The sequence below is a fragment of the Molothrus aeneus genome, chromosome 14, assembly GCF_037042795.1.
Source record: "Molothrus aeneus isolate 106 chromosome 14, BPBGC_Maene_1.0, whole genome shotgun sequence".
Lineage (NCBI taxonomy): Eukaryota > Metazoa > Chordata > Aves > Passeriformes > Icteridae > Molothrus > Molothrus aeneus.
In genome coordinates, this window is record NC_089659.1 from 15,630,986 (window position 1) to 15,652,145 (window position 21,160).

The 21,160-nt window shown below is 43.7% G+C and overlaps 1 protein-coding gene across 3 annotated transcripts; it reads left to right on the plus strand.

Moving 5' to 3' along the window:
* Positions 1-345: 345 nt before the first annotated feature.
* On the plus strand, positions 346-21,036 carry ZNF711 (zinc finger protein 711). Of its 3 annotated transcripts, none has more exons than XM_066559730.1 (9): positions 346-428; positions 5,051-5,155; positions 5,952-6,482; positions 14,065-14,223; positions 15,023-15,169; positions 15,740-15,877; positions 17,009-17,056; positions 17,570-17,713; positions 18,177-21,036. In XM_066559730.1, exons 2-9 carry the CDS (start codon positions 5,077-5,079, stop codon positions 19,352-19,354), a joined length of 2,424 nt encoding a protein of 807 aa, XP_066415827.1. In that variant the 5' UTR covers positions 346-428; positions 5,051-5,076; the 3' UTR covers positions 19,355-21,036. The 3 variants fall into 3 exon arrangements, with proteins under 3 accessions (XP_066415827.1, XP_066415828.1, XP_066415829.1); XM_066559731.1 differs by having other exon boundaries at positions 17,570-17,605; XM_066559732.1 differs by lacking the exons at positions 346-428; positions 5,051-5,155; positions 5,952-6,482 and adding an exon at positions 10,160-10,471.
* The last annotated feature ends 124 nt before the right edge of the window (positions 21,037-21,160 follow it).

Consider the following 21,160-nt stretch of genomic DNA (forward strand, 5'->3'; position numbering starts at 1 on the left):
GGGTGTGTGGCCGAACTCCGCTCACTGCCCCTCACAGTGCCCCGGGCGGGAGCGGTGCCCCCCGCGGTGCCCGGGGTGCCTCCACGGTCGCCTCACGGTGCCCCGGGCGGTAGCGGGGTCCCCCCGCGGTCCCCTGACGGTGCCCCGGGCAGGAGCAGAGGACTCCCCGCGGTCCCTTCGTGGCGCCCCGGGCGGTAGCGGGGTCCCCCCGCGGTCCCCAGACGGTGCCGGGGGCGCGGGGGGGTCTGAGGGGGCGGCGGCGGCTGCGCCTGCTCGGCGCGCGGGGGCGCGCGTGACGTGCGGGGGGAGCGGAGCGGGGCCGCGCGCGCTCGCGGCCGCCGCCCGGCCCAGGCTGCGGGCGGAGCGGGCCCAGGCCCGGCCCGGCCCCGGCGCGTCCCGCGGGCCCGGCGCACCCCGGGCCTGCACAGGTGAGCCGGGGCACGGGCACGGGCACGGTGGAGCCGCGCAGGCCGCGCTCCGGCACCGCCGCCGCGGTCGCTGCGGGCCGCGGCCGTCCCTGGGCTGGCGGGCGGGGGAGGCCCGACCGGGCCCGCCGGTACCGCGCCGGGCGGGTGGTGCGGGCGGGCCCGGCGGTGGAGGGGCCGCGCGGGCGGGCAGAAAATGGCGGAACACAAGATGTCGGCCGGGCCGGCGGGGCGGGGAGGCCGCGGCTCAGGGCCGCGGCACGGCGTTATCCCGGCCGGGACCGGGTTATTCCCGCCGGGCCGGCGTTATCCCGGCGCTGCCCCCGCCTGCCGGCCCGCACCGCCGCGGGACAGCCGCTCCTTTGTCCCCGCGCTCCCTTGGCCGCCTCCCCCCGCCCCGGCGGCACCACGGGCGCGCCCGCGCCGGGCACGCGCGGAGGGAGGGAGGGAAGGAGGGAGGGAAGCGCCGGAGCCGCCGGGAAGCGCCGGGAGCCGCTGGCGGCAGCGGGCACCGCCAGCCCCGGCCCCGGGCACCGCCAGCCCCGGCCCCGGGCACCGCCAGCCCCGGCCCCGGGCACCGCCAGCTCCAGCCCCGGCCACCGCCGGCCCGCTCTGCCCCTGATTTTTACTACGTGAACTTTTATTGGTGCAACGCGTAGATGTAATTTATTTTTTTCTATTTTATTTTTTATCATTTTGTTTTAAGTGGCTTTAGCGCGTTTCAGGCAGCGAGACAAAATCTCGTTCCCTGGTTTTGTCTGTGGCGTTTTAAATGGATTTAGAGTGTAAGTGGTCGCGGTGCTTTTTAGGTGGACACAATAAAGGACTTTAAAATGGATATGCTGGTTTTTCATACCCAGTCTGTTCTCTGCCGAGGGTCTGTGTTAACCTGCACGTTATTTTATTAATTGGGGTTTTCTAATTAAGATTTCTGCACAAGCAGGACGTTTCTCATTGCCTTTCTGTCAGCTGCTGCATTAAAATTAGGGGCAGAAAAAAATGAAAACCGTGTTATCAGGCAAGGATGATTTTTTGTTCTTCAGCTTGAATGTTAAGAAATTAAATGGTTACACAGCATCTGGTTCCTATTTTTCAACGGCATAGAAGTTTATTTATTGTTCCATTGCTCCATGTCTGAGCCTGGCCCTTTTGGTTTAATGCAAATCTCATATGCAGCTTGTGAATAACCAAAACACCAGCAGTACATGATGTTGTGTTTTCCTTTGGAGCATGTAAACAAGATGTAAATTATCTAGAAAAAATCCACTATTTTTAAGGAGAGATTAAGGGCTGACCATGCAATTAGGCTTCATGTGAAAATACACCACCTGAACCCACTGTGAATAGAGGTGTGTATAAACTGGGGAGATGCTTAACGTTTGCAGGACCACACAAAATGCATTCCTAAAGCTCCATAAATAAAGAGCATGTATTTAAGCTGTAATTGGCGTTCTGTAGAAATATTGTTTATGTTATACACATTTGAAATATGGCAACAATGCCTGGAAGCCGGCACCGGGATTGGGAGTTTCCCTGTCCCCCTGGGAGCACCAATGACACCCTGGTTTTCCTGGGAAGGGTAGAAGTGCTGAAGCATTGGTTGTTATCCCTCCTCCTTAAAATGCTTTGCTGAATATCTTTGCATTTGGAGTGTTTTCTTAAGCTTTCTCTAAAATGAAAATATCCCTGGCTGTTTTGTGTTACTTTCTTTAGGAAGAGTAAGCTAAGAACAGATCACTGTATCCTGGGAACTTCCACCAGTTTTTCAGTTGAATGTTGCTGTTACGTGTCCTTAGGTCATTCCAAACTGCCAACCATTACCCTTGATTTTAAAATTGCCATGTGCAGAGGTAATTTACAGTTGTAGTCAGAGAGGTCAGATATCCCTTCTACTCTAAAAGTCATTGCTTGTCTCAGCTAAGCCCCATCTAAGGAAGAGCTTTGGCATAAAGAGCTGAAATAGATTGAAATGAACCTCAGGCTCATTAGAAAGAGAACTGCTATTTTTCAGAAAAGCAAAACTGTTCCAAATACAGGCATATTTTAAAAATTTAGCCTTGAGACATTGCTCTGGGAGTCTCAGTGTAGGTTGCATGAAATTCCTCATTTTGGAATGTGATGGTAATATGCTCTTTCCTGAGCCAAGATAGCAAAAAAAAATCAATGAAAAAATTAATGGAATATTGTAAAGTAAATATTTTATTGGCTGATGCTAAAAACATTTTCACTGTCTTTAAATACCCAGAGTAGAAGGGGAATGGAGAGGAAGAATTGAGTTGTTACAAGTTAGAGGAAGAGAGGAAGGGCTAAGTTTGGGATTGTGACAGGGTGTGGAATTGTGGCTTTCTGCCTGATTTCTCCCTTTCCAAAGCCCTGATTGGATCTGGCTGTGGTGGTGTGGGTGTGTTACACAGTGTACTACAGGAGGAAGCTGTGAAGAGCCACAATTAATCACTGCACTGCATTTTTTTTGCTGTTCCCAATAACAAGATTTGCCTGCATGTGTGACATGTGGAACTGCATCATCTGCACTGCTGCAACCTGTGAGCAGAACCAGCGGGGCTGGGGCCTCCCCCAGGGTTCATTCTTTTAGCAGCAGCAGGAAGGGCTTTTCCTGCTGCCACTGCATTCCTTGGAGATCCCAGGGTTGATAGAAAAAATACATTTGTGGTTGTGTGGTTGATTCAAGTCTGTCCTTTGTCTGCAGTGAGGCTTTACAGGAACATTCTTCATAGCGTTGGTACAGCTTCAGTGGGGTTGTTGCCTGGGTGTCATCGTCCATCTCTGATTTCAGGGGAAGTTTAAGGGATTGCTGGTGCCATCCCATAACTTTGGTTCTTTTTCTACTCCTGTTAACTACCAGGAAAATACTCTTTTAATAATTATTTGCTTTCCCTGCAGAAATTTAAATTCAATTTATAGTCCTACTTTGTACAAAATTTTTCTGTGTGTCACAATACATAATATAGTTGTGCATCTAATTATTTAATCAGAAAATAAGTTGCATATGGAGAAGGAAAAAGATTCTAGCCTATTCTTCCTGTAATCCCAGATTGATATAAACTAAGATAATTTTTCATATCCATTTACTCTAGAAAAAGGATTCTCTGAAAAGGCTGTGGTCAGGAAATGTTAGATATTGCCTTTAATTCTGAAATAGTTAAATGAGCTATTTCTGCCCTAGAGCTGCATTCTGTTTTGTTCTAGCAAGGATTCATTAGCTACAGGGAGAATTTTGGATGGCTGTGGTGGTAATTTGGGAGTGATGGAGCATTGCATTGGGGTTCTGGAGCTGCTCTGTGATCCTTACAATGCTGAAAAAAATTGGATTTTGAAGTGGAATTGAAATAGTAAAATCCTTGCCAACTTTCCTCATGGATAATGTTTGACTTTTTTTGTATTCTTGAATACAAGCCTCCTTGGTGTGAATAGGTGGCTTTTCCTTGCAGTTGCCATCGCTGGGCACCTTTGCTGGAGGAGCTCAGGAGTTGTGGGAGGTCCTGGGGCCCTTGGCTCTGCCTTGGGGCTGTCTCAGATTTTGGGCTTTTGTTCCAGCAGCCTGGCTTGACCTTGGCTGTGCTGGCTCCTGATTGTCAAGTGTGTTCTACCTCAAAGTAATTGGAGTTTCCTTCATAGTTTGGCTTTAGATGGTAAGATTTAACAAGTTCTCATAGTGGGGCACTAGTAATTTCTCTAATGAGATCTAGGAGATCAAAACCAAGGTTGGTGCTACAAGAGGAAAGCAGCGTGCTTTGGAGATTTACCTTGAAAGATTTGTACTCCCTGCTCCTCTCTGCCCCACTCAGGTCACGTGGGTCTGAGCTCTGACTGCATTCACCTCCCACAGCTCCTAAAACTTCTAAAACTTCTTATTTGCTCTGGGATTCTGTCACTTTCTCTGATTCTTGGATACAAGAGGGCAGAAAAGTACAAGATTTTAGTCTTGTGCAACAGAGATTTTTTAGGTTTGAGATTTTTCACCTGTGAAAGCCTTGAGATCTTTGTGATCCTGTGGGTGATTCTGTTGGGTCACTTTGCACTGAGAACTTGTGTAAAGTCCTTGGGGTGCAGCAAATTGCAAAATAATTCAGAACCCCCACATTTCAGGGTTTGGTAGCAATGCTGGGATGCTGATTTTATCCTCCTCTCTCGTGTTTTATGGGGACACTGTCAAATGATAGATGCTTTCTCCTGCTCTGGGAGTGGCTTTGTGTAGCTGTACCTTGTCAAAGAGATCCAGCATCCCAAATTAAATTTACACATTAAAATTGGTTTTGAAGTGTCTCATATTTGAAAGAATTGGAAAAATTGATACTCCCCATACAATTCTTCACTTTCTTCATTGTAGCTCCACACATCCAGAATCACCAGTCTTGATAATTAGTTAATGAGTCTGTAGACAGGCAGAGCAGAGGCTGCTTTGTGCACAATTGCTAATATTTATTATTATGCCAAGGTAAAAAATATAAAGCAGTAAAGTGAATTGTGTGGAGTGTTGCTTATGGTTTTCTTGAATTTTTGGGTAAATACTTCTCTGTGTTTGTCAGTGTAACACATCAATCCAGTAAAGCTGATCAACACCAGAACACTGTTAAACATAAATTCTCATTTTTGTTTTTTTGCAGTTGTTTGTGAATGAATTTGGCTGAATATGGATCCAGGTGGTGGAAGTCTTGGATTGCAAACACAGGAATCCAAAATGCCTCACACTATGATCATGCAAGATTTTGGTAAACATTCTAACTATTAAAAATAATGAGTAAAATCCAGGAGATCTTCTCAGGTACTGGGAAGGACCATGTCTATACCAAGATATTTTCATTTGAATTACAACACTGAATAATGTTAATTCTTTTTTTAAATTCTGATAAGAACCATTTTATTGAGTGTTTTCAAGATTAAAACTGCTGTTTGTGTGTTAAAATAGTTCACTGTGCATTTTATGTTATGTCTAGAAAAGTAGTCTGCAAATATGACTGGCCAGTCTAGTCTGGTAATGAAAACCAAATTTCTACCTCCAGCCATTGCTTGTGATGTGGCAAGCTGTTGGAAATGTTACTGTAAATATTGCATAAAACTGAGTGTTTATTTTTAACAAGGCCCTTGCTGTCCAAAAGGATGAGTCCTTTTATTGTAGCAGCAGTTAATGGTTTGTTACCACACTTCCAGTGTCACGCAAGAATTCTGTGAAGGTTCACATTGCTGCTGCAATGGAATGTTTTCCAACTGGGAATTAAAGAGAAAGAGACTGAATTGTAAACTGGCTTTTAGTTTTTAACAGATCCTAAGTTTGGGACAAACTCCACATGATGTCTTGAAGTGGTGTGTTTTGTTTATCTTAACTTGTACAGAACAGGCTGCTTTGGACAGTGTTTATTGGGCGAAATGCAAAATGAGGATGTGGAGAAGTAACAGATTTTCCCACCTGTGTTGAGCTTGCCTGTGTGATAACTCCGTTCCTTAGACAAACCAGTTGCTGGTGCAATCATTGTAACATTTTTCTCCCGGTTCCTGGTTGTTCCCTAGTGGCTGGGATGGCTGGCACTGCTCACATCGATGGAGACCACATTGTTGTGTCAGTCCCTGAAGCTGTCCTGGTTTCTGACGTGGTCACAGATGATGGGATAACCCTTGACCATGGCCTGGCAGCCGAGGTGGTCCAGGGGCCCGACATCATCACGGAGACGGACGTTGTCACCGAGGGCGTCATCGTCCCCGACTCCGTGCTGGAGGCTGACGTGGCCATCGAGGAGGCTCTGGACACCAGCGACCACGTTCTGGCCTCTGACCTGATCACAGAAACCGTGCGCGTTCCCGACCAGGTGTTTGTGGCGGACCTCGTGACGGGCCCCGAGGGACACCTGGAGCACGTGGTGCAGGACGCGGTGGCCGGGGCCGAGTCGCCCACCATGGTGTCCGAGGAGGTGCTGGTGACCAACTCGGATTCGGAGGCTGTCATCCAGGCTGCTGGGACTGTCCCTGGCTCCACCGTCACCATCAAAACCGAGGATGACGACGACGGCAAGAGCACTTCTGAAGACTACCTGATGATATCTTGTAAGTCCACAGAGGTAGATGGAAGCAGGAGGGAGCTTCTGGTGGGGAGAAGTTCCTGGAACTGGACTCTTGGAACGCTCAGGGGATAGGCTGGTGCCCAGTTAATTCCTGGGCTCTGGATTCGGGGGTTTTGATGCAAAATCACTGATACAACAAGAAAGAGAAGGACATTGATGCTGCTGAGTGAGTGGGTGTGTATGTTTGTGTTTCTGAAACTGGATATTCTAGGAAATTTAAGAAAAACACCTTGGAAAGTTAAACACTCAATTTATTTTGAATATATAACTTTTTCTAAAAAAACACCACAGGTGTATTACAATGCTATGTAGATTCATTTAAAAATAGCATATTTGGCTTAATCAGGAGAATCCACTAAGAAATAGTTTTTTAAGATCTCTAACTCAAAGTTTTCTCAATATGTCCACAAAACGTCGTTTGTTTAGTGTATTAAAAATTATAATAGGTATTTCATTGGCTGTTGTGCTCTTCTGGCCTGAACTTGGAAATAAGGGGTCAGGTTCATTAATGGATTGGCTCATTAACACATTCCAGTGCTCCCACAGCAGCCAACTCCATATGATCCTGTTGACAGTAGCTGAAGTTGGCTACTGAAAGAACCTTGGGTACTTTGTGTTTCTTCAATGCTTACATTATACCCAAGGTACCAGTTGTTGCTGCTACACAAATTTGATAAAATATATTCCAAGTAATTGATTTTTTTAATTCTTCAAATCACTTATTGAAATGTGAGCAGGTCAAAACAGATTTTATTTAGTCAGATGCAATATGTTAAAAAAAGTCAATGCCAAGTGTGTCTAAGTGTCAGTCTGTTCACAACAAGCTGCATTTATTAAAAATCTCATGACAGAGGACACCACTGATTCATGATTATAATGATTTCCCTCTCTTGTAGCATTTATGTCCCTTATGCAACATATATTTGTTTTTGTTCAGTACAGGATGAACAGCAATGATTTTTAAAGCTTTCCATCGTTACTGTGTCACTAACAGAAGTCAAAAAGAGGGGTTTTTGAAAAGGGAACTTCAAAATGAGTCTATAAAGCAAATTAGACCTGCTACAAAGAAAACCTGTGTGTTTTTGTAACAAAAGGAGCACCATTTTTACAGTCAGTTGTTTCCCTGAACAAATTCCTCCTTTCTGACAGAGTACTTAGGATGAGTGTATTCTGTAACTGGTTATTTCCCTTGTCATTGTAAGTACAGTCATCTTTGGGACTCCTTCTGGGAGAGATGAGTGTGATGGATGCTGATGATCCTGCACTTAGACCAGAGCATCTGAAGCTTTCAGTTACCTGATGGCCCCACAAGTGTCTGACACATTCATGGATTTGTCAGGTTCTCAAGCTTGGCTTTCACAATGTCTCAAAGCCATTTTGAGACCTAGTTTTCAGCAAATTAAATTTTTATATATGTATAATTGTGATGTGCCTGAATAGTCACAGTTGGAAGCTACATTATTCATCTAGGAGTTTAAGTAATCATTTATGTAAATTAAGGCAGTCATAGAATTGTGTAGGATGGAAAAGAGCTGTAAGATTATTGAGTTTAATTGTTCTCCCAGCACTGCCAGGGCCACCACTGACCATGTCCCCAAGGGCCACATCCACATGGCTTTTGAGTGCCACCAGGGATGGGGACTCCAGCACTGCCCTGGGCAGCTGTGCCAGGGTTGGACACTTTCCATGATGGAATTTTTCCCAGTATCCAACCTGAGCCTCCTCTGGCCCAGCCTGAGGCTGTTCCCATTCCCTGGGAGCAGAGCCCGATCCCCCTGGCTGTCCCCTGCTGTCAGGAGCTGTGCAGAGCCCAAGGTCCCCCCTGAGCCTCCTTTGCTCCAGGCTCAGCCCCTGCCCAGCTCCCCCAGCCCCTCCTGGGGCTCCATTCCCTGCCCAGCTCCATTCCCTGCCCTGGACTCACTCCAGCCCCTCAATGTCCCCCTGGTCATGAGGGTCCCCGAGCTGCCCCCAGCACTGGAGGTGCCCCAGCAGTGCCAGCACAGGGGACAGCCCTGCCCTGATCCCCTGGACACCGTTCCTGACCCAAGCCAGGTGCCACTGGCCTCCTGCCCACCTGGGCACCCCTGGGTTCGTGTCCCACTGCTGTCACCAGCACCCCCAGGGCCTTTCCCAGCCCCTGTGCCCCAGCCTGGAGCTTTCCAGGGGGATGTTGTGACCCCAGGGCAGGACCTGACACCTGTGAGCCCCCACAAGTGGCCTCAGCCCAGGATCCAGCCTGTGCAGAGCTTCCCACCTCCAGCATCAACACTTCCCCAGCTCAGGGGCACCTGCAGAGCTGATCCCCTTCTCTGGACCACTGATAAAGGTCTTTGAGCTCTGTTGTGTTCCTAAGTTCCTGTGCTATGCTGGGGATGCCAGCCTGACCCCACAAAGTGTCTGCTGTTGTGTTTTTGTCAGCAGAGATGAATCATTCTTATGCAGCTTTTAATATTTTTTATTGTTCAGATATTACCCTTGACTTTGTTTTGTTTATGCAGATAATGTGTTGTGTAGAATAGATAAAGGCCTCAATTTATCAAGCAGGTCAAAACTTTTTATTTACTTATATGTATTCAATTGTCAAATGCTGTCAATATTGTAGAAAGTGAATTTTATAAGATTTCATTTGGGGTGTATATATAGGACTGTTGAACTGTTTTTATAATGTAAATCACACCTAAGTGATACTTCTAAAGAATTTCGAAATACTCAGTTGTCTTCTAATGAAATTTAGCATATTAAAAGGGAAGACTACATAAAATGCCAGATATGCCCTTAGGGAATACCATGAGTTGTTCTGTTGAACACATGTGGGAACTACCAAAATATGACATTTTAGGGTATGGAACTGACTGTGCAGTTTTAATTTCCCTTATGCTTGTTGGGAGTTACAGCTTAAATGACAGAGCCATAGAATGGGTTGGGTTGGAAGGGACTTTACTGAAAGGTGATTTTTCACCATTTTGAGGTGACATTCCCATGTAGATACTTTATACACTTCTGCTGATTACATTTTCTGTGTAAATACTATTTGGGCAATATTAAGTTCATCTTGATAGTTGTGTGACTATCTGTGTATGATTTTGTGATTGGAAATTTTCATTGGAAGATTATCACTACTCTGAGTTTAATCATTCTCCCAGCACTGCCAGGGCCACCACTGGCCGTGTCCCCAAGGGCCACATCCACATGGCTTTTAAATCCCACCAGGGATGGGGACTCCAGCACTGCCCTGGGCAGCTGTGCCAGGGCTGCACAGCCCTTTCCATGAAGGAATTTTTCCCAGTATCCAATCTCCACCTCCCCTGGCCCAGCCTGAGGCTGTTCCCCTGTTCTGCTGCTTTTTCAAACCCATTTTTGCCACGTTCACAACACGAATACCACGGGGTGTTGGCGATTCTTTGCTTTAAGCCATCCGAACACCTCAATAAAAAGGAATTGAATCCCAAACGCTGTGGTGGGCCCCTGACCCCAGCCTTGTGAGTGAGATGGAGCTGGTGAGCAGCACAAGCCGTGCTGCAGGGGCAGTGGGCAGTGCAGCTGAAGCCTCCCCTCTTTTGTTTTTCAGGTTTGCGATATTCAGACCCACAGCGGGTTGCCAGCCCCCGCTCCGCGTGCCGGCCCCATGCACTATTCTGGTGACCTCAAAGCCACCACTGACCCACACTGGAGCTGGCCCGGGGCTAAGGTACTGTGCCACCAACACCTCCTTTTTAGTGTCTTACACTGTTGCCTCATTTGCTAAACATTTTAGGATTCCTACTCCTCTATTTGAACCTATGGGACTTAAGTAGATCAGACATTAGAAAAACCCGGAGGATTGTCAAAGCCTTGTGGGACTTACCTTGCCCTCGTGTTGCTGCTCTGGTGGCTGTGGCATCACCAGCATAGTGCATGTGAGGCATCACATGGATTGGGAGCTGGCAATCCACGGTGAATCTGGACATCACACACCTGAAAACAGCCTAGCAGGTAAGTTTAACACTGGGAGTGTGCTGAGTTTTCCTTTAAAGCTTGTTCACTCAGGAGGATTCAGCATCTATTTATGGAGGTTCTCTGTTGTGTTTTTTCAGTTTATTTTAAGGGACCAGATAATAACATGTAGTGCTTCTGGTGGGTGAGTCAGAGCTGGAAGACACTTTGATATTCCATTGACAGAAAGGAATCAAGCAGTCCCTGTTCCCCTGAGCTATCCCTGGGGAAAGCAGCACAGAATTTAGCACTGATGGGTTAGCAGTGATTGAAGGCATCTTACTTAGACAACAGAATATTTTCATGAGCTGTTCTGAAAAACAATAATATTTTGGAACCTGACAAAGATTACTGCTGTGCTGTTTTACTTAAATCTGTTTAAAAGGTAGATGGAAGCCATGAGATTTACTTCAGATAAGACAGGACTTTAAGCAAAAGAAATTGCCAATTCAGTGTGTTTTGTTATGTTTGCAACAAAAAGCAACATCTTACAGATAATAGTCTATATTAATGTCATTTTCTGAGCCCAGATGATATTTTCCAAATTTTGCTATATTGCACATTTGCTGTTTTAGAAAAGTGATCCCAGAGGCCCTGGATGCCCAAACTTCCTGATAGGTTTCCATTTCTTTCGCTTAAATTGTAAAGACTGAATTTTTTCAAGAATACACAGGATGGTGATGGTGTAGAAGTAACCACAAATGTTACAAATACTGTTGAAAGTTTGCCCCTCTATAACAGGACTCTGTATTTTCAAAGGATCTTGAAGATTTGGGGGCTTTACAGGCAATAGTAAAACACAGTGTGTGAGTGTACATGCTATATTCAGGTTTTGGGGTTTTCTTTTGCTGAAAACATTCTTACAAAAGTTGAAAAATTCCTCATTTTTTTCCTTCATGTAATTTTTATTGCATTGCAGTTGATGTTCTGGTAACTATCTAAAATTGTGGGATTTTTTCTTACATTATTTCACCAGCCCCATAGTGGTGCACAGTCACTGTCACATAATATTAGTTAAATAATTGGAAATTTTTCCAGAAAGAAAACTTCCTGTCACACATGTGGTAACTCCCCTGTTCAGCAGGAAATTGCTGTTGTTGAGTAACTTCATTTCTGTTACACTGGTAATGTGTTATGTTTATAAAATATGTGAGTTTAGAAAAAAAATGGTGTTGCTGGAGTTGCAGCTTTGAAAAGAACTTTATTACCACCTCCCAGTTCTAAACTGGCAGGGTTTGTGAGTTTGAAATACTCTTTTTGGCATTCATATAGCTGGGTATATAATCCCTCTTTGTACTGGGGATTACCTCCAGTCCTTCCAACACTCACACATGCACTGGGAATGGTCATTGTATCTAATTAAACTTATATTTATCATTTTCCAGAACATGCATGAGAGACTTTGATAAACTTTAAAAGCCTTGCAGAAAAAAAAAAAAGTCTTTAATAAATTCCTGTTCAGTAAATGTATGGAAATACTTACTCCAAGATAAGGGAATTTCAGCATCTCTACTTTTCTGTCTTCTGACAACCCCATTCTGGCAGCTTAAAAAATGTCAATTAGCAGGTGCAGTAACACTCCCCCAGGGGATATAAAAGGGTTTAATGACCTGGTGCTGGGAAAGTCGAGTGTCAGAGGAATATTCAGGTTCTCTGTTGTGGCTCTCTCAGTGTTTGTGCTCTGGGGGTTCCCAGGTCACACAAACATCAGGCTGCACATGGCAGGCTCTCACTCATTAAGGTGTTGATGTTCCTGGCATTGATTTCAGTGGATATTTAGAGAGTTTTTTTAATTAAAAAAAGAAAAAAACAGAATTTTTTTTCCAGTCTTCCTGAGAAATTTTTTTTTCTTGATCCATGTTGGACACTTTTTCAGCAATGGAATTAATCCGTTAGTTACCAAAAAAAAAACCCAAACCCCACCAAACAGCTAAACCAGCATTTTAAAATGCTTTCCTTAATATGTTTCAGGTTATAGAGCCTGGTGCTGATAGCAGCAAGGTTGTGGGATCAGTCCCCATATGGATCATTCACTTAAAAGTTGGACTTGATGATCCTTGCGGGTCCCTTCCAACTCAGAATATGAATTTTCACCAAAGTACAGACTTCACAAAGGTTCTAAAACAAAACCAGATATTTACTTGTACTTCCCTACATTTTATCCAGTTCTGTCCTCAGTAACTTCTGTACTCACCTGGTGCAGCCCAGGATTTTGAGTAGAAATGAGGTTTCCCAGTGCTGTGGGCTGGGTGGTGTCTGTGGGAAGAGCTTAGTGTGGGGTTGCTGGGCTGGATTCCCCTGCCCTGCTGCAGGAGAGGCCCCTTCTCCTTCCCACCCCAGGGACTGCCCCAGCATTAGAGGGACTCCAGTTTAGCCCAGTGCTCAGGGGGGTTAAAGCAGCTCCTGGGAGCTCTTCCTGAGAGCAGGAAACTGGGAGGGGGCTGGGGACCACTGCAGCCATCCCAGGTAAGCCTGGGATTCTGGGCTTCTCCCAGGGATCAGGGCCTTGGCATCCCCATGGAGTCAGGAAGCTCTGCTGTCACATCTCTGTTCATTTTAAGGAGTTTTTCTTTGCTTAGTGCACACATACTTTAATGTTACAGTAAGATGCTGTTTCCCTGGAATGTGTTTCATTCAGATTTTTCCTACATTTTGTGGGGTTCTCCTCTATTTAGAGGACTTCAGTGGGTGTTCAGCACTGCACAGGTCTGTGTTGACCATCTGCACAGGAGCTGAATTTATCCTCAGTGAGAAGTGTGTCAGTACATGTGTCAGGGAGATGCTGAGCTCAGTACCTCTGGGCTGCCAATGTGAGCTGTATCTATGGTCATCTCTGTGAATGCCCTTTTTATTAAAATATGTTGCTTTTAATAGTTTGGATGTATTTTTTTTTCTTAGAAATTAAATTAGCATTTTGAATGTATAAACCAAATAACCAGCAAGTGAGCTGTGTCAAGAATGAGAAGTCAAACTCTCATAGTAGAATTTGGATTTATTGTCACTGCATCTTTTAATCAGCTGTATATCATGCATTAATCTTCATTAATGTGTATGGTTTCAAGTGATAAAGTAGATAAAATCATCATTTCTTTGAGGAAGAAGATACAGTCAGATTTTTGATGCTTACTTCTTTAGCTGGGAATATACTCCAGTCATCACACTCCTCAAGAGTTTCAGCCACTAAATTTTAGTCACTGTGCATCAGAGTGAAACTTTTGAGAACTCTTACACTGTAACAGGCAATTCTGGGTTAATTTTGAATGCTTTTTTAGAGATCTTTAATTTTAATTATTGATAAATTTTTGCTTTCTAAGAGTAATAGTTTCAGCCATAGCCAGTTTCCTCGTTCCCTTTGATGACAAGCTCCCTCTTGTGTCCTTTATTCTGTAATTCCTGCTGTGTTTCCTGAGTTGCAATAAAATACTGAACTTCTGGAATCTCTTAAGTTTCTTGAGATGAGCTGCTTTTAAAGGCCACTTATGGATACAAACGTTTCCTGTGCATGGGGAGAATAGTGGAGAAAATCATGCTACTGATTACTTTGACTTCTAAAAATGTGTTTGAACCTCATTATTATTCTCTTTTCTTTGCAGTGGATGATGTTGGAGAGAAATTGGACCATATAGGAAGCACTCCCTTGAAGATCAGTACCGAGGTGGCAAATGATGATGTTGCTAAAGATGATGGCTTTGGTTCAGAAGTTATCAAAGTCTACATATTTAAAGCTGAAGCTGAAGATGATGTTGAAATAGGTACCTTGAAATCCTGTTTATTCTTTCAGTAGTGTGAAGTGTTTCAGGGTCTTTGTGTTTGTTCTTCATTGCACATAATCCAGTGACTGGAGTGTTCTGTAGAACGTGACATTTTTGGAGGCTGCCCAGATGCACAAATGCTGGGTGTGGATTAGGCTCAAGTTCTTTTTTGATTAGCTGGGCTATTTTCAGGCAGCCAAAGCCCAAATGTAGAAGTGGTTGTGTGTCTGCAGCTGTTTTTTCAGCTGCTGCTTTTCTCTGACTCTGCAAGATACAAGTGTGTCAGCACAGCAGAGCCTCTGGAGTGGATCCCTTTTGTTGGTGGAGCCTTTGGTGGCCTTTGCAGAGAGAGGGGAGGAATTCTGGGGCTGCAGATGAACCAGGGGACTCAGAAATCTCTGCAGTTCCCTTTCCCCATGGATAGACCAGCAATCCCTGTGCTCTGAGGGGATGCACAACTCACCTGTGTCCCTGAAAAAGCAGAATCCCCCTCTTGGCTGTTCTTGGAGCTGAAACCCCTGGATCATTCCCAGGCCTTGTTCCCAAATACACTTTGTTCCTCTGGGGATGGGTTCTCAGTCTCCAGGGACAGAAGGGACAGAAGGGACAGACTGCTCATGCAGCAGCAGGGAGAGCCAGGATCTCTGATGGCTGAGCAATAATTCCCAGCAGGGCTGTTCTCCGAGCTGCTCTCAGGGAGGTGGTCCCAGCCAGTCAAAAACATACTTGGATCTGACATTATTCTTACCAGTGGCTTTGTTCACATTGACTTAATGTGTGTAACTTCTTTTTGTTCGAGGTGGGACAGAAATTGTCACTGAGAGTGACTTTCACAATGGCCATTCTGTAGCTGGAGTCATTGAACAAGGAGGTGTTGGGAGAATGCAGCGAGAAAAAATGGTTTACATGGCTGTTAAGGACTCTTCTCAGGAAGATGAAGATATTAGTAAGCACAATAAGAAATGTTTTTGTTTCTCATGCCGTTTGTACAACCATATAACCATCATTCTCAAGGACATTTTAAATTATTTTCTGAAGGATTCTTCAGCCTGAAGTAGTAGAAAACTAAGCTCATCTTCCCTAAAAAAAAAAGGCAGGCTATAATTATTTTAAAATTATGTGGATAATGCACTTTGTGCATACTGCGTGCAGTCATTTAATTATTTATATTAAATTAACATGTCCATGGATGAAGTTAATGAGGTTAGTCAAACTTCTTATTTTTCTATTTTCCTGTTGTGAATTAAGAAGCTTTCTGAAAAAGTGGCAGATGTCATCAGTTGCAAGTTCATGAGTTTGTCTATTGGAAATTTTGTGGGTGTTTGTTTTGGATTAGTATTTATTGATAAATGTTTTCTCTCTTAAAGGAATATCTGAGTAAGCAATGATCCCCTAAATGCCAAAGGAAGAAAATTAATTTATAATGGGTATCAATCAGAGCGAGAGCAAATTAAATGAAGGAAAAATTTGTAAAGACAGAATAAAATTAAAAATTTATTCTCCTCCCCTCATCCAGGCTGTGCTGAAATAGCAGATGAAGTTTATATGGAAGTTATTGTAGGGGAAGAAGAAGCCACATCCCTTCCAGACACCCAGCTTGAGGACGCCGGCGTGAATAAAACGTTTGTCCCCGTTGCTTGGGCTGCTGCTTACGGTAGGAACCTGTGCTTCTTTCCTGAAAATCCCTGCCATTATTTCCTCCCTCATCCAGCTGCCAGCATCTCTGGGATGACCTCACCTCGTTCTTGGGGTTTGGAAGCAGCTCCTGATCTCTGCTGTCCAGTGATTGCTGTGTGTTGGCTTTCATGGAGTAGAAAGGAAAGCTTGTTAGGAGAAGTTTGATTTTGTTTCAGATCCCAGCTCAGATGTACAGAGTATGTGGGGTTTGAAGATCTTAATGTTGAAGATCTTAAACAAGAAAAGCCTGAAGTATTTTACATTAGGAGGGGGAAGGGGGAAAGACTGTAAAAAGGGAATAGTAGGAATAAATGTGTAAATATGTTCCTAATAATTTCAGTTTATAGACATGTTTTAAGCCTGTTAGTCCTCCAGGTGAGAAACAAAAAACTGATTGTTTTCAAATAGTGTGTCTTAGGATATTGTGAGTTCTGTCTATTGTTTTCCTTGGATTTTGGTGGGTTAAATTTTGTTAAGAGGGTATCAAATTATCCATAGTTTCTGATACAATTAATTAAGCAAGTTAGTAAAAATTCCTTAGTGTGGAATTTGGTGAAAATTCCTTGGTGAGAGCCCAACAGCTGGGCTGGTAAAGTGCTTCAGAACCACAGAGCTTTGGCACATAGCAGCATATACTTCCAGTGCAAAATGAGGAATGTGCTCCTGAGGTATCCCATGTGCATCTCCAAAACTCCATTGTGCTGAGAGGCTGATAAGGGCCAAGTCCTCTTATCTGCCTCCTTCTACTCTAGACAGATAACGTGCTTCCATCTCAGGAGCAAAGTGTGCATTTCAGATAACCTCTGCATTGCTATCTGAGGAAATAGATGAGGTTAAAAATTTGCAGAAAAAAGCATATTAATAATGGAAAGCAGGAGAGGCAGCAGGGTAAGCATGCAAACACAGATGGGATGGATACTAACTCCTCCCAGAGATGGGATTTTGGTTCCTGAGGCTCATGATTACACACCAAGCTGCACATCCCACTTGGATGGTGTTAATCTGTTAATTATTAGCTCAGTTAGTTTTCTTTCATTATCAGGCTTTCAAAAGCAGCATCTTTAAAAAGAATATTACTTTATAATGACTAAAATACCATTTTCTGCAGGAGATGAAAGGAGGCTTCCCCGAAGATACGAAGATGGTCAAGCGGCAGGTGAGAACTTTTAACAGCATTAAAACTAAACCTGTCTTTGAATAAACAGATATTTCTGTGTCAGTGCTCCTAATCAGAGATGCAAAGAATGAGCCATAAATTAGATATTGAAGGACTCCACAGTCTTTCTCTACTGTTTTGAATGAAAACAATTCTAGATGTCTGTAGGCCTTTGGAGGGGGTGGGGAAGTTGGGAGGCACTGCCAAGTTTTTAATGTAGTTTTGCAGACAGAAAAGAGATAATGCAGTTGTATGAAGTGAAAACCAATTAAATAAAAATCAGGGAATATAATTAGAAATGAATCAGTGTTCAAGCAATCATACCCTTGACTTTTGCCAGGAAAGATAGATAGTGGTTCCCACTAGCACGCTTCTTTTTAATGTATGTTGTGGTAGAGGAATGGGCAGTGCTTGTTTTTAAGAAGTAGATAATGCTGCTGTGCAATTCCAGTCGTCAGTCCCAAAGAAACAAGTTGTTTAAGGTTTTTTATGGTGTCTAATTTTTGTTTCTAGGAAATAACTTGGATACACGATTAGAAAACAAAAACGGTAATGCAACACAGTACCTGCAGATTTGTGATAGCATTAGCACTAATAGAGTGCTCAAACAAAAAACCAAGAAAAGGAGGAGAGGAGAGGCCAGGCAATGGCAAACAGGTAAACACTGGATGGTTACGGTATTGTCACGGAGTGCCACTTACTCCTGTCCTATTCCTTTTCTCTTTTTTAAGCTGATGCAGAATTAAAAGCTATAAATGATGATTTGCGTATTTCCTGTGTCCTTCCCCCCTCCGGTTCTGTGCCTAGAAAATGTCATATTTTGCTATTCAGAGTCAGCACACCCAGGGCTGATGCAATTCATTGGAATGTTGCGAGCTATTAAAAAGTACCCGTGGCTATATTCAGTGCACATGTGATATTCCTGATCTGTTTGAGCAGTTTCTAAAACAGAACTATATAAACTATAGGTGCTGTGGATTGGTTGTTTTTAAACTACTGAGCCACTCTCTCTCTGCTGCAAGTGTAAGTGCATGAATCTGAACAGCACTTGGCTGATTTAAAACTTCTTAATCAGTGAATGTGTTTCCTTCATAACTTGTTTTTGTTTGTTCAAAAACAGCTGTTATAATAGGTCCTGATGGACAGCCCTTAACAGTTTACCCTTGTCATATTTGTGGGAAAAAATTTAAATCCAGAGGATTCTTGAAAAGGCATATGAAGAACCATCCCGATCATATGATCAAGAAGAAATACCAGTGTACAGACTGTGACTTTACAACTAACAAAAAAGTAAGTTTCCACAATCATCTGGAAAGCCATAAACTTATAAATAAAGTCGATAAAACGCACGAGTTTACAGAGTACACGAGAAGATACAGAGAGGCGAGCCCGTTGAGTTCCAATAAACTCATCCTGAGGGACAAGGAGCCCAAGCTCCACAAGTGCAAATATTGTGACTATGAGACTGCAGAGCAGGGGCTGCTCAACAGGCACCTGCTGGCAGTCCATAGCAAGAACTTCCCTCATGTGTGCGTGGAGTGCGGGAAGGGCTTCCGCCACCCCTCGGAGCTGAAAAAGCACATGAGGACCCACACGGGGGAAAAGCCATACCAGTGTCAGCACTGCGCGTTCAGGTGCGCTGACCAGTCCAACCTGAAAACTCACATCAAAACCAAACATGGCACCGACCTGCCCTTTAAATGTGAGCACTGTCCCCAGGCCTTCGCCGACGAGAAGGAGCTGCAGCAGCACACCGAGCTCTTCCAAGGCCATAAGACTCACCAGTGTCCTCACTGTGACCACAAGAGCACCAACTCCAGCGACCTGAAGCGACACATCATTTCAGTGCACACCAAGGATTTTCCCCACAAGTGTGAGGTGTGTGAGAAAGGCTTCCACCGGCCCTCGGAGCTCAAAAAGCATAGTGAGACCCATAAAGGGAAAAAGATCCACCAGTGTAGGCACTGTGACTTCAAAACCTCCGACCCCTTTGTGCTCAGTGGGCACATCCTCTCCGTTCACACCAAGGACCTGCCTTTTAAATGCAAACGCTGTAAAAGGGGCTTCAGGCAGCAGAACGAACTGAAGAAGCACATGAAGACCCACAGTGGCAGGAAGGTGTACCAGTGCCAGTACTGTGAGTACAGCACCACGGACGCGTCGGGCTTTAAGCGCCACGTCATCTCCATCCACACCAAAGACTACCCCCACAGGTGTGAGTTCTGCAAAAAGGGCTTCCGCAGGCCCTCCGAGAAAAATCAGCACATCATGAGGCACCACAAAGAGGCCATCATGTGATAGGTGAGCTCCAGCAGGAAGCGATGTAGGAACTGTCATATGCTAATTGGGGAAAAAAATAAATCTCACGAACTGTTTCTCCTGGTTTCAAAGCTTGATATTAAACCATAACTTTACATTCTTTGTATTAAAAGTCTTAAAAAGTATTAGGGTTGGCAGGGGAACTCATAGCCCTATGATTGTTGCTGATCAGAACATAAAGAGCACTAGAGAATGCAGAGGATGGATGAATGTCTTAAATTTGCAGAAAGATGGATGAATGTCTCCAAGTGAACAGTATTTGCCATTGCTGAGTCTAGAGGACAGGGCAGAGCTGATTGTGTGACCCATTCTGTCAGTCCCAACGTGTGTCTCCAGTATGGAAACAGATCCCTGGTGGGGTGAGCTACAGAGGGTTTGCAAAGGAGCCCCCTCTTCACTTCTTGTGCAGTTTGGAACGGGGAGTTTTAGTCAGACACTTCATCACAACGTTTTCAATTGTGCCTAGAAACTGAATTCCAGAACTGGCAAAATTATCTGGGGGGGGGGGGGGGTGTCCCTTGTTCAGTTTGGTTTGGTTTTTGTTTTTAAACATTTCACAGGGAAACTTTTTGGTTTCCTTTATTAGTTTAGGTCCAAGAAGCATTTTTTTACTGGTTTTCAAAGCTGCTAACCTATTTTATTGCAGGATATGATGTTTAAAATAGAGCATTATGTTATGGTCTCAGAGGTGGTGTTCTGGTGCTAGGGTTAAAGATGTATATGTATATAATTTCCCTTTTTTATCTGAAACTACAGTTGAATGTTGTTCAGTATGGCACATATAACAAAATTAACTTTGAATTTGACTTTTTTTTTTAAAGGATAAAAATGGATGCAGCTCATAGTGTTGTGACTCAACACTAATTTTTTTCCTTCCTACTTTAAAGTCTTCTCTAAAAAGAATATTAAAAACAGTTGAAAACTGTAGGGGTTTTTTAATTAAATTCAAAGTACTTAGAAGTTCTTTAGGGCAGTGTTCTTAACAGGTATGACAGTTACTGTCTTACCTGGTAATATGAAATTTTCCATATAGACGTAAAATTGCACCTTTTAATCAATTCTTTTAAAAAAAGATCTATACCATGCTATAAACATGCATTTTCAATCTGTAAGAAAGTATATATGCAGTATTTAACCAGAAAAACCTGCTGCCACTAGAGTTTGGAGGTGGATCTTGAGTTTACAGTGTATACATTTAAAATATGCATCCCTTTAAAAATGCTTTGTGTTAGCATGCTGCAAATCCAATGGCGCTTATATAACGAGCTGGTCTAGGGCTATTTAATGAAAAACCTGGTCATAAATGTTATGCATATAATGTGTATTTTTTACTTTTTTTAGTTGCTTCATGTTTGCACACAGCTGTTCACATGAGAAATTGTAACTTCATGCTATATTGTGGCTTTGTGTTCCAGATAATGTTCATATTTTGTTTTTGCACCAGATGAGAATCAGTTCCTTGAGAATAAATTTTTTTTATATTTCTAAACTTCAGAAAGTTAAAATTTGGGAAATCTCTTAGACAAATAAGTGTTTTATGTGGCTGTAAAAAATGATGTACACGCTGTAAAATAAGATTGTCACTGTTCTGTGGGATTATTATTTCTAAATGTGTTACTCATCGTAACGGGCATACAATAAAACGCATCTCTTGCACTCCAGATTTTTTGGAGTTTCCTTTTCATTTATGGTGTTTAGGAAAGTCCCATTCTCTCTAAATTCACCTGATATTTTTAATTGCATTCTTCACTAATTAACATGTAATCACATTTCTAGTAAACAGGT